Source organism: Petaurus breviceps, unplaced genomic scaffold, assembly GCF_028583685.1.
Source record: "Petaurus breviceps papuanus isolate PSGF00001 unplaced genomic scaffold, PetGlider_PUasm1.0 98, whole genome shotgun sequence".
NCBI classification, from domain to species: domain Eukaryota; kingdom Metazoa; phylum Chordata; class Mammalia; order Diprotodontia; family Petauridae; genus Petaurus; species Petaurus breviceps.
In genome coordinates, this window is record NW_027187460.1 from 1467320 (window position 1) to 1480129 (window position 12810).

At 43.5% G+C, this 12810-nt stretch overlaps 1 protein-coding gene across 2 annotated transcripts in view; it reads right to left on the reverse strand.

Moving 5' to 3' along the window:
- Nucleotides 1-5648: 5648 nt before the first annotated feature.
- The window catches only part of ADGRB1 (adhesion G protein-coupled receptor B1), a 268191-nt gene continuing 261029 nt past the window's right edge, over nucleotides 5649-12810 (reverse strand). For both annotated transcript variants that reach the window (XM_069081351.1, XM_069081350.1), the window contains exons 29-31: nucleotides 11583-11618; nucleotides 9200-9310; nucleotides 5649-6671 (exon numbers count right to left, since the gene is read on the reverse strand). In XM_069081351.1, coding sequence (XP_068937452.1) covers nucleotides 6474-6671; nucleotides 9200-9310; nucleotides 11583-11618 — 345 coding nt within the window. In that variant the 3' untranslated portion in view covers nucleotides 5649-6473. The remainder of the gene's footprint in view (nucleotides 6672-9199; nucleotides 9311-11582; nucleotides 11619-12810) is intronic.

The window sequence follows — 12810 nt, forward strand, 5'->3', positions numbered from 1 at the left end:
TTCATATAGTTTCTGTGTGCGTCTTATCAGGTAGACTATCAAATGTTTAAAGGCATCTGTAGCTAATTTAAAAATAGAATTTATCTTTTTATATCTTCTTGATAGATTTTGTTGGTAATATATAGAAATGATAAATTGTGTGGATTTATTTTATACCTTACAACTTTGTTGATTGTTTCAATTAGTTTTTTAGTTGACATACTAAGTTTTTCCAGGCAAACCATAATATAACTGGAAAAAAGTGACCATTTTGTTCTTCTTTGTATATTCTTATTCCTTTTATTTCTTTTTCTTGTCTTATTGCTATAGCTCACATTTCTGGCACTAAAGTGAATAGTAATAATCATAATGGACATCCTTGCTTCATCCTTCATCATACTGGAAGGACTTCTAGTTAATTCCCACGACAGATAATGCTTGCTCTTGGTGTTAGAGACTAGTTGTTATTTTAAGAAATGCTGTTTATTATTGTACTTTTATTTATTTTTGGTATTTATTGGGAATGGGTGTATTTTGTCAAAAGCTTTTTCTGGTATAAATCTAGCCTGGTCATAGAGATATATTGTGGTAATGTGATATTTGTGATATGTTGCTATCATCTTCTTGCAAGTATTTTAGTAAAAAATTTTGCATCAATATTCATTAGGGATATTGACCTCTAGTTCTCTTTCTGGGTTTTGACTCTCCCTGGTTTGGGTATCAAGACCCTATTTGTATCATAGAAGAAATCTGGTAGGACTTTTCTAGACTTATTTTTTTCAGGCAGTCTGCAGTATTAGAATTAATTTTTCCTTAAATATTTCATAGAATTGCCTGTAATGCCATCTGGTCCTAGGGATTTTTTTTTCCTTAGGAAGCTCATTTATAGCTTACTTGATTTCTTTTTTTTCTAAGACAGGGTTTTTAAGTATTCTATTTCTTCTTCTATTCATCTGGGTAATTTATATTTTTGTAAATATTCATCCATTTCATTTAAGATTGTCAGTTTTGTTGGCATTTAGTTGAGCAAAATAATTCTTAATAACTACTTGTCTTTCCTCTTCATTGATAGTGAATTTACCTTTTTTATTGCTGATACTGGCAGTTTTTTTCATATACACATGTACACATGTGCCACAAGACATATGTGTTACACACATGCCCCGAGTATAGACATATGTGTGCAGAGGAGCAGGCGTGTGTCCAGACACGCATGTCCATATAGGTGTTACTGAGCTCACGTCATATTGTGTATGTTTGATTAGACTCATGACATATGCATGCGTGTAGGCCTAGAAAGACACGACATGTATGTGTAGAAGGTGGGCATGCACATGTATTACAGTCCAGACGTATGTCTGAAATTACATGAGTCCAGATGCAATCTAGAGCTGCGTGTCCGTGTACATTATATCTTTCTAGGTGTATGTCACATTCAGATGTACATGTACATGTTTCATGAGTTCAGACCTAGCTGTAGAGTACGTACACAGACGCATCATGAGTCTAGACTCACATGTTGGTTGCTGTTGTCCTTCGTTCTTGAAGAGGACAAAAATGACATCACTATGTTAGAGTCAAGTTACACTTGTCCAGGCATACATGTGTACTGTACACACGTCATGAGTCCAGACACATGTCTAGGTGTTTATGTTTAGAGTCTCACAGAACTGTGAAGTTGGTGCTATTGTTGTACTTATTTTATGGTTGAAAAAGCAGAGAGAGACAAAGGTGAAATGACTTGCCCAAGGTCACATACCTAGTAAGTATCTGAGGTCAGATTTGAATTCAGGTCTTCCTAAATCCAGCACCAGTAGGCTAGCCCTCTACCCACTGTACCACTTAGTTGCCTCTAGCCTGAGAATACAGGATAGCTTCCAGTATTTAAGATCAGAAAAATAATGGTGGGTTGGACAGTATGGTATAATGGAAAGCTTGGTGGGTAAAGATTTAGAGGACTCAGTTTATATTTATGCCCTTCCATTATTATAGATGTGACCTTGGATAAGTCATTTGATACATAGGTCTCTTTGCCTCTGTAAGATGAAGAAGTTAGAATGGAGAACTTCTCAGGTCTCTTCAGGCTCTAAATCTCTATTTCTGTGATTTCTATGAGTCATAGGCATCACTGACCTGAACATCCCAAAGACTGCTTTGCTCCTTCAATGCCACCTGCATCCCAAACCTTTTGGTCAAGGGTCCCTAGACTTTCTCTAGCTTAATTCTTTTTTGGCATCAATTTATAAGATGACTTCCACCACCCTATTCCTTGAGATCAGAAAGATTAAACATACTTCTGGAGGCCATACAGAAAGTCATTGACTAATGACTTATGACCCTCTTCTGAGCTTTCATCTTCCCTCTCCTTCACTCCAAACACATAGCTAGTACCCAATCACTTGTGGCCCCTTTCTGTCTGGGCCCTGGACTTTGAGAAAGATGCTTTCTGAGAATGTACAAAGCAGTCCAAGTTGGAGGGTTTTTTTAATAGAAAAGGAAGGTAGTTATTTGTGCCTAAAATGGTATGAAAACAAGGCAAGGATCCTGAAGCCAATGGCCATAGGGTAGAAAGAGGAGAAAAGGAAGGCAAGAATAAGAGAGAGGGAGAAGAGTGATGAGAAGAGAGGAGGAGAAAAAGAAGGGCTAGAAAAACGTGGATGGGAAAGACAGGAGAAAGGAGGGAAGAGAAAAGATGAGAAAGAGAAAGGATAAAGAAGAGAAGGCCTTGTTCAGGTCAGCCCCAGAAAGCATCCTTAGAAGGATGTAGCTGGCAGAGAAGCAGACTTTGGTTTAATATAGGGAAAACTTCCTAATACAGCTTTCTCCAAGTGAAAACGTATTTTTATTAAGTATTAGCCTTAAAGAAGGCTGTTAGATGAAGGTCTTCAGGAGGAGACTGGATGACTTGTATTAGGACAATGTAGAAGGGATTTATTTTCAAGAACAGATTGGACTAGATGGCCTCTGAGATTCTGTGACTGTTGAGTAGAAGAAAAAGGGAAGACTGGGAAGAGGAGAAAAAAGGGTAAAGAAAGGAGGGAAAGAATAGAGAAGAGAGGAAGAAGAGCAGGGGAAGAGGTGAATGAGGAAAATGAAAGGAGAAAGAGGAAAATAAGTGGAGAAAGGAAGGGAAGGGAAAGGGGAAGGAACAGAGAGCAGAAAAAGGAGGAAAGAGGAGAGAGGAGAGAACAGGTGAAGGAGGGACCAGGTAAAGAATGGAGAAGTAGGAGAGGATGAAAAAGAAAGAGGAGGAAAGAAAAGAGAGAACAGAGAAGGGAAGGGAGGAAGGAGAACTGAGGCAGAGTTCAAGGAGGAGACAAAAGAATCAACTCAAGAGGGGGTGGTTAGGTGGCACAGTGAATAGAGCACCGGCCCTGGAGTCAGGAGGACCTGAGTTCAAATCTGACCTCAGACATTTAACACTTACTAGCTGTGTGACCTTGGGCAAGTAACTTAACCCCAACTACCCTGCATTCCCCCTGCAAAAAAAAGAATAAACTTAAGAAAGGTGTTGCCTCTCTGCTGTTAAGAAGGGTCTTTCCTTTCAGTCCTTATAGAAAGGAAGTTGTGGAGCCAGAGGTCAGTGGGGAGCCAAAAAAGATTTCAAACATAGTAGAAAAATCTGTTTACTGCTCCCAGCCCCTTACCTTTTGTTTTCAGGTACTAATTGTGGGTCCTTATGGCCTGAGGAATATAGAGAAAGATGAGGAGGAGGAATGAAGGCAGCCAGGTTGGAATCAGGGACAGTGAGTGTGGTTCTTCCCAGAGTCTGGACCAATAGTCAAGTGGCCTAAGGTTCTATGTCTGGACTAGGAACATTCTTCTTTTTCTTCCTCCCACAGAGCCCCAGAGGGAACATACAAAGACTGGTATGTGGCTTCGTGTGCCCATGATATAGCTGACAGCAAGAGAAATGTCAGTGGTACTTTTTGTTTGTCCAAAACCAGTGCCAAAAGGGGGGAAAAAGGCCTTGTTGTCAAAAACAAACAAACAACAAACAAAACAAAACAAAAAAAACTCTGCTATCTGGGACCTCCACAGCAGCCACCCTGAGCCAAAGGCTGTCCTCTAGGCCATCCTGGGCTTACCTCTCCTCCTCCTCCTCCTTTGTCTCTCTCTCTCTCTCTCTCACTCTCTCTCTCTCTCTCTCTCTCTCTCTCTCTCTCTCTCTCACACACACACACACACACCCTTCCTTAAAATAGCCCTATAAGGTAGTCCAGGCAGGGCCATGCTTGCCCCCACTTGACAGAGGAGGGATGTGAAACCCAGAGATGGGAAATCCTAGAGAAAAATACTCTTTCTGGAGTCGAGTCACACAATCCCCTGATTAGCATCTCAGTCCAACTCATCCCTGTGTAGAAATCCAGTTTTTAGAATCCTTGTCCAGACTCTGCTACCACAGCTCCAAAAGGCAGCCTGTTCTCTCTGGGTTCAGATCCCAGCTTAGACACTTAACTTCCTCTATGGCCTCGGACAAGACACTTCCCTTCTCTTGGCCTGTTTCCCCTTCTGTAAAATGAAGGGACCAAACCAGATGATTTCTCCTCTGTGTCTGATGTTAGGCTTCTGGTGGCTCTGGGAATTTCTAATGTGTGGAACACTCAGATCACACAGCGAGACAGGCAAAGTCAGGGTTAAAATCTGGGGCTCTTACCTCCCTCCTGGCTCTTGGCCTTGCCCAAGCCTGGCCCCTCTCCTTCCCAGACATAGATAATAAAAATAATAATGATGATGATGATGATAAAATAAATCCCATGATCACAGCACTTTCAGGTTTGCCCAGGGCTTTCCTCCCAATATCCCTATGATCCTATCCTCCGAAGAGAACAAAGAAAGAGGAAAATGCACAAAATTATTGATGGTAACTTCTTTTGTTGTGGCAAAGAACTACAAACTGACGGGCTCCCATCATTTGTGTAAGAGCCGAACAAATGATGTTATATGAATATAATAGAATACTGTTGTGTCATTAGAAATGGCTTAAGGGACTTTTTTCAGAGAAACCTGAGAAGATGTATAAACCGATGCAGGAGAACAATTTATAAAGTAACAACATTATAAAGAAAAACGACCTTGAAATACCAACACAGCGATCAACCTTGTCTCCAGGGGACTGACTAGCAGCAGTGAAGCCTACCTCCTGACAGAGGGGAAATGCAGAACGAGACAGAAATTTTTGTTTACAGAAAGTGAAGGAATTGATTTGTTTTGCTTTGCTTGTTGAGGCCTATTTGTCAGTTTTGCTAGAGATCAGAGTTGTTTTTTTTGCCCCTGGTGAGGAGGGAGTAGAGATTGGAAAGAGAGAAAATAAATGTTCGTTAATTGAAAAAAATAAAGAATTTTATAAAAATACAACAATGATTTTGTAAGGTAGGTAGTGCGCTTAAGCTTATACCCATTTTATAGATAAGTAAAATGAGGCCCAGGGAGTTCAAATGACTTTCCTAAGGATACATAGAGAGCTCATGATGAAACCTGTATCCAAACCCAGGTCTCCTGACTCCAAATCCATTACTTTTTCCAATATGCTTAAATCTGTCCTTTCTAACTCATAGGAGACAGAACTGGTAAGGTCAGGCTGGAGTAGGAAGACAATAATGAAGAAGAGAGAGAACTTCCATTTTTAATTCTTGTTTTATTGAAGAAAAGAAAAGGAGAGAAAAAAATAAATTCCCCCCCCTACCCCCATCCCTGTACACCCAGCCCTATTTGCCCTCTGGAGGGTGGGTGCTCTGGCCCTCTGCTTAGGGAGGGCCAGGGTGTGGGAGGCTCTCTGCCTGGGCTTCGGGAGTAGTGTCCAAATACTCTCCCCTGGGGGGAGGATTTGGGGGGAGTCTTAAAAAAGGATGTCCAGGGCTTGAGAGGTGAGGCCAGGGCTGCTCCTGGGAAAGCTGGCCTTCCTGATCACCAGTGTGTCCTTCCTCCCTGCCATGGGGCCTCAAGGCTGAGAAGAACCAGCCAGGCAGTTTCTGTCTCCCACACCCACCATGAGAGCAGGCAGGGGGCCTGTTTGAGCAGGACCGAGTCCTAGAACCATGTAGGGGCCACCCCCAGGGCCCGTGGAGGTCTTCCCTGAACCACATGATGGGTCCAGTCTCTGGCTCCTCTGCCTGGCCTCAGCAGGTTGGCTGGTCCCCTTTGGCCAATGGCTGTCAGGCCTGCCATGGGCCCCCTCCCTGTTGCCCAGCTCTGTGCCCCCCCCCTCCCAGAACCTAACACTACTGTATGTCCCAGAGACGCCAATCTCTGTGCCCCAGCGAGAGGCCAGGCTACTTGGCTCCGAGGCAGCTCCTTGGGGGGAACCAGTGTTGCCGCCTCCCTGCCCCGGCCCTGCTGAACCTGCCTCCACTCCGGGGATCCTCAGGCCTGTAGGTCCTGGGGCCAGGCGCAGCAGGTTTCCTCCCAGGAGTCTGGGGCGGGAGGCGGTTTGGGGGAACGGGGTTCGGGGGAGAAAGATGAGTCCTGCCTCGTCCCCAGCCCCAAGCCCCAGCTCAGACCTCGGTCTGGAGGTCAATAATGTCTTGTCCCACCAGAGGTATTGTGGCCCCGGCCTTCTCCCACTCCACAGTTTTGAGTTCTAGTGGAGAAGGGGGGAGCAGGTCTATCTCTTTTTTCACCCAGGCGGGTGTAGTCTGACCTTTCCGGACACTGTCCCAAGGTCTTCTGTTCGGTGTCTGCTGCTTCTCTGGCTGTAGGGGATGGGAGAGAAGGAAGAGACAGGGAGAGAGAAAGGGAGGGGGCAGAGATAATGAGACAGAGACAGAATTAGAGAAAGACAGAATCAGAGATAGAGAAAAAGATGCACCAAACAGAGGAAGAGGGATAGAGACATGGACAGAGAGAGGAGAGGAGAGGAGAGGAGAGGAGAGGAGACAAACAAAAAGGAAGAGATAGGGAAGCAAAGTAAGGGAGAGACAGAGACAAACAAAAGGACAAGGAATGGGGAAAGAGGCAAACTGTTACTAGGATTACTTGGTGGATTTCACAAGCTTTGAATTTTCTCTTTCTGAGTGTGCTGATGGGATGGATAGGCAGTGCAGCCAGTGGACGCTCCTGTAGCCCTCTCCTGACTCTGGTTCAGGCAGGCTGAGAAGCCCTGTGTCCCCAGCACTGGGCGTCCAGCTGCCCATCCTCTGGGGGCAGCAGCCTAGGATGGCGCTCTGGGGGGAGCTCAAGAGGATTCCCTGAATACCTGCTGTCTGCAAAGGTGCGCTAAGCTCTGGGGGATACAAAAGGGCTATGTAAGTGCTAGAGATGTTAATTAAACCCTCTTATTATTATTTATTGTTAATTATATATATGATATATAATATATAACTAGTATTATTTATTATTAATTAAACCCTCTTATCATCAAGGTTATGGCTTAGAAGGAGTGAAGGTAGTGGTTATGGGAGGTGATGAAACTGGAGATCCGGATTTTCAAGGGACTATCATTATCTTACAGAAGGACTGAGCAGAGTCTGGGGGGGTGGTTTAAGCAAACAAAGGTCATGACACAAATGAAGTTTTTCTGGGAGTTTGGTTCTGAAAGGGATCATTATATCTATATCTATCTATCTGTCTCCCTGTATATATATCCTTATATAGTCAAATATATATTTATATTAGGGGAGTCACACACATAAAGACAGATCCATATATATCTATCATCTGTATCTGTATATATCTATCTTTTATCAATCTATCCATCCATTCCATCTTTCTCCATCTATTTCATCTCTCGGTCTGTCTCTCTACATATGTATATACATATACACACATGTATATATATATATATCCCTCCTCCCCTTTCTCTACCTCTCTCTGTGTCTCTGTGTCTGTCTGTCTCTGTGTCTCTGTCTCTGTCTCTCTTGAAATGGAGGAAAAGGCTGTGAGACAGGTTCTGAACTCCATGAGAAAGCAAAGAATTATCTGGAGACTAGCAGATAACTAGAACATTTCAATAACTCCCATTTCAATAGTGACTTTAAGATTTTATTACACTTTTTCCACAATTAATTTGTGAGCTAGATAAGTAGGTATTATCTCTATTTTGCAATGGGGAAATAGTCTCAGAGGTCACACGGTAATTAAGAGTTCACAGCTGGTACCACTCTGTGTTTCCAAGTTTCCCTCTCTTGTCTCTGACTCACACATCCTACCTTTGGACCACAAAAATCGAACTGTTTTAGGCCTTGCTATCCTCCATAAAACAAGACTAATCATCCTCACACTATCTGCCTCACAGGGTTGTCCTGAGGAAAACATTGTATAAATGTTAAAATAAAATTGAAGTGGGAGTTGTTGTTTTAACTAATAATAGATATTTATTGGGCTGAATGAAATTCACTCCACTCTGCTGCCACAGTGATTTCCTGAAACGTGTCACTCCCTAATCAATAATCTCCAGTGGCTCCCTATTCCCTTTAGTATCCTCACAACTTGCCCCCTCCGCATCTTCTTAGATTTCACCCTCCATGCATTCTATACTCCAGCTTCAACAGTCTACTTGTTCTTCTTGGAACATGGCATCCCATAAATGCTAGCTCTTACTATTATTGTCTTCATTTTTACTATCATCTCCCCTCTCTACGCCTTTTGCACTGGCTGTCTCTAAAATGTCCTTTTTCCTTGTCCCAATCTCTTGAGACTCAGCTCCCACACCACCACCTCCTCCTGGGAAGGTTTCCTCCATCTGGGGAGGTCTCTTCTAGGGTTCTCCTTCACCCTCAGATGCTAGGGACTTACCCCCCACTCTTAGATCACTTTCTGCCTACTCTGTATTCTATATATTCCTGCTTATATACATGGTGTCCCCCCATTAGAAAGCAAGCTCAGCTCTTTGGAGGAAGAGACTGTTTTTTGCTGTTTTCTGTATCCTCAGGGCTTAGCACAATACTGATACATACCTAACGAGAGCATAATAAACACTTGTTGACTGACTGACTGACTGAATTCAACTCCCATGGTTTCACGTCCCTCCCCCAAGCTGGCTGCCTTTCCCAAGCCCAAGCCCAACCACTGAACAGTAAACAATAGAATGGACGATCTAATCTAATCCTTTGATTTTTATAGAGAAGGAAACCAAGCCCAGAGAGGGGAAAGGGCTTGCTGGAGATCACACAGTGATTTTTGACAGAGCAGAGACTGGATCCCAGTACTCCTGTTGCCCAGTCTGGGGCTCCATCGACCATGCTTGGTTTTGAGCTCGTGGCTCGTGGGTGAGGTCACTGACCTTGCTCTCTGCAACAGGTGGTTCCTTCTCTTTCTCCTTCTCCGCGTGCTGCAGCTTGCGGTTCAGGTCCTGGAACATGTCCTGGTGGCGTTTCCGGGTGTGCATTATTTTCTGGGAAAAGGGGGAAATACATATAACAAGGCATGATGGAGACAGGAGCTAATGGCCATGCTGGAGATCCCATCTATGTTCACAAACACTGGCTTCCAAGTCCAAGGGAGTATGACCAGGTGGCCTAGTCACACCTGGCCTGAAGCTGCATTCAAGCTCCCCTGCTGATGTGGCATGGGGTCCTTGGAATGTCGATCATTGGACTCTGGGACTCACTTTATCCACAGGAGAGCTCTCAGAGGGCATGGGCTTCTCTTCTAGACCTGGCTCACAATTTAGAGTTGGGGTTCACAAAATTATACAGAATTTCAGTTGGAATAATAATGGCTAGCATTTATATAGTGTTTTAAAATTTGCAAAATGCTATACATATAGTTTCATTTGATCTTTATAAAGATGACGATGATGACAGATACCATTTATACAGCACCTACAATGCCAGGCACCAGGCTAAGTACTTTGCAATTGTTACCTCATTTGATCCTCACAACAGTTTGGAAAGGTAGGAGCTATTGTTATCTCCATTTTACAGGTGAAGAAACTGAGGCTGACAGAGACCAAGTGACTTGCCTACTTTCTGGCTTCCCTGGATTTCTTTAAGGCCAAGGAAAATCACCATTTCACCAGAAAGCCTTCCTCAACCTCCCTTGGGTAATTACTTCCTTTCTTCATATGTATTTGTTTGCATGTTGTCTCTCACATTAGATTGGAAGCTCCTTGAGGACAGGACTGTCTTTTGTCTCTTTCTGAATCCCCAGAACTTAGCACAGCGCTTAGTGCTAGCATAGTAGGCACTTAATAAATGTTTAGTGAGTGGCTTAGTGTCACACAACTAATAAGAATCTGAGGTAGGATTCAAACTCAGGGCTTCCTGACTCCAGGTCCAGTGTTCTCTTCACTCTTGAATGAAATGCTATTTGTAAAGGGCTTAATGCACCCCCATAGGCTTATTCTTGCCCCCTGCCTTCCTTTGATTGTGCCTTGTAGCTGCCTCAGAAAGGACCTTGACAGTCATCCATGCCTCCTATCCCTGAAAAAGAATCTCCACTCTAACACACTTGACAATGGTCATCCATGCTTGCTTGAAGACCTCTAGTGAAGGGCAGCTCACTACCTTCTAAGGCAATCCAATATATGTTGGGTTATCTTAAATTTAGGAACTTTTTCTTAATGTCAAGACTAAATTTGCTTTGTTGCCATATTTGCTCATTGCTCCCTAGTTCTCCCATTCTGGGGCCAAGGGATACAGGGATGGGGAACCTGCAGCCTTTAGGCAGTGGCTTCAAGGCTGCAGGTTCCCCACCACTGGATTAAAACAAGTCTAATCAGATAAGGAAACTGAGGCTGAGGTTAAGTGTCTTGTGACTTTACAGCTAGTAAGCATCTGGGGCTGGATTTGAACTCAGCCCTTCCTGACTCCATGTAAGGTGCTTCATCCACTGTTACTTAGTTATCTCTTGAAGGCAGCTAGCATTTATTCCTCCAAAACTCTTTTCTTCTTTCAGTTAAACCTCCTCAGGTCCTTCAACTGATCCTTCAGTAGCACAGATCTGATACCCCTTAACATTCTGACCTACACCAAATGCTCTTTGACTTATCAATATATCTCCTAAATCGTAGCTTCTAAAACTGAACAGAATTCTCCAGATGTGAGTTCAAATTCAACTTCAGATACTTATTAGCTGTGTGACCCTGGCAAGTCAATTAACCTGTGATCACCTCAGTTTCCTCACCTGTAAAACAGGGCTAATGACAGCACCTACAGCACAGTTGTTGCGTGGATCAAATGAGACATTTAGAAAAGGTTTCACAAACTTTAAAGTGCTATAGAAATGCTAGCTATTATTGAACTCGGCAGAGGGCAGCACAACTATCAACTCCCTATTTCTCCTGCAAGCTATGTCTCCTAATGCAAAGCAAGTGCACATCACTTTAATCACATTATTTTTCTATTCTCACGTCATACTTGCTACTAAATCATACTGAGCTTGCAACCCCCAGATAGGCCCCGAGATCTTTTTTTCACACATACTGCTGTCAAGTCATACTTTCTCCACCCTAGATGTTGATTTTATCAACATCACCCTTGATGAAGTTGATTTTATGAACCCAGGCATGAACTACCAAGGTCAGAGACTGTTCCCTATTCCACAGCAAACTTCTCTATCAAACCACTGACATCCTGGAGGCAGTAGCCTCGGCTCCCCTTCAGAAAATGGGGGTTCATAGGACAAGAGAAAGACATGAGATAGTGAAAGAGAAAGACACCTACCTCAAAATCCAGCTCTGCATACCGAGATTTCCTCCTCTGTGAAAGCAAGAAAGAGACAGCTCAGTGTGAATTTGCAAATTACTCTTAAAACATGCATGGATTTTTCCTAGCTTCATTACTTGACTCCCCTCCCATTCTAGCATCATTGGCCTTTCCTCATTCTCTTCTTGGGGGAAGGGGTGACCAGGGGTATAGTAGGAGGGCCCTGGATCATACTTTTCCCCCCTTGAACTGCCTGAAATCCCACCATTACTGCTCCTGGTCCATATGTTGAAACAAGAAAGCACTGAAGGTATTATCATGCCCTCAGTGCCAATAAGTTTTTTAGATCCTTTCCTGAACACCATTGGCTTCAAACAGGTTTGAATGTGGGGAAGACTGAAGGAAGGATAAGGTCCAGGGCAGGGAACTGGGGAAGTATGGAGAGGGGAGTGCAACAAGATGGCAGTGGAACCTCTAGGAAATAGAAGTGGGGTATGGAAAAGAAAAGGGCAGCTAGATGGCTCAGTGGGTAGAGTGTTGAGCCTGGAGTCAGAAAGTCCCAAGTTAAAATTCAGCCTCAGACACTCACTAGCTGTGTGACCCTGGGTAAATCACGTAACCTCTTTTTCCTTAATACACTGGAGAAGGAAATGGTAAATCACTCTAGTATCTTTGCCAAGAAAACCCTATGCACAGGATGGTCCATGGGGTCACAAAGAGTTGAACATGACTCAACAACAATGGAGAAAGGAAGTGGGGACAACACAGAATATACTGCCTTAGTACAGTGCTACAGTAGGGAACAGCATTTATTAAGCACCTACTATGTTCCAGGAACTTGTGCTAAGTGCTTCACAAATATCTCAGTCCTCACAACCAGCCTGAGAGGTAGGTGCTATAATATTCCCTTTTTACAAGTGAGGAAACTGAGACAGTCTGAAGTTAAGTGACTTGCCCAGGATCACACAGGTAGCAGGTTGTGAGGCTGGATTTGAACTCATGTCTTTCTGACTCCAGGCTCAGCTCTCCATCCAATGCGCCACCTAGCTGCCTTTTGGAGGTATCATGATGAGAATTGGCTGTGGACTGTTAGTTTGCTTTTTTGTCTGAAAGTATAGCTCTAAGTTGCCCCCTAGTTCCATATTATCAGTACAGCAGCTAAGTAAGAAATATCACAAAGTTTACCACTTTGCAAAAAGAGAGGAAGGGTAGAAGGGAAGGGGAAAGAAAGGGAAAGAGAAAAGGA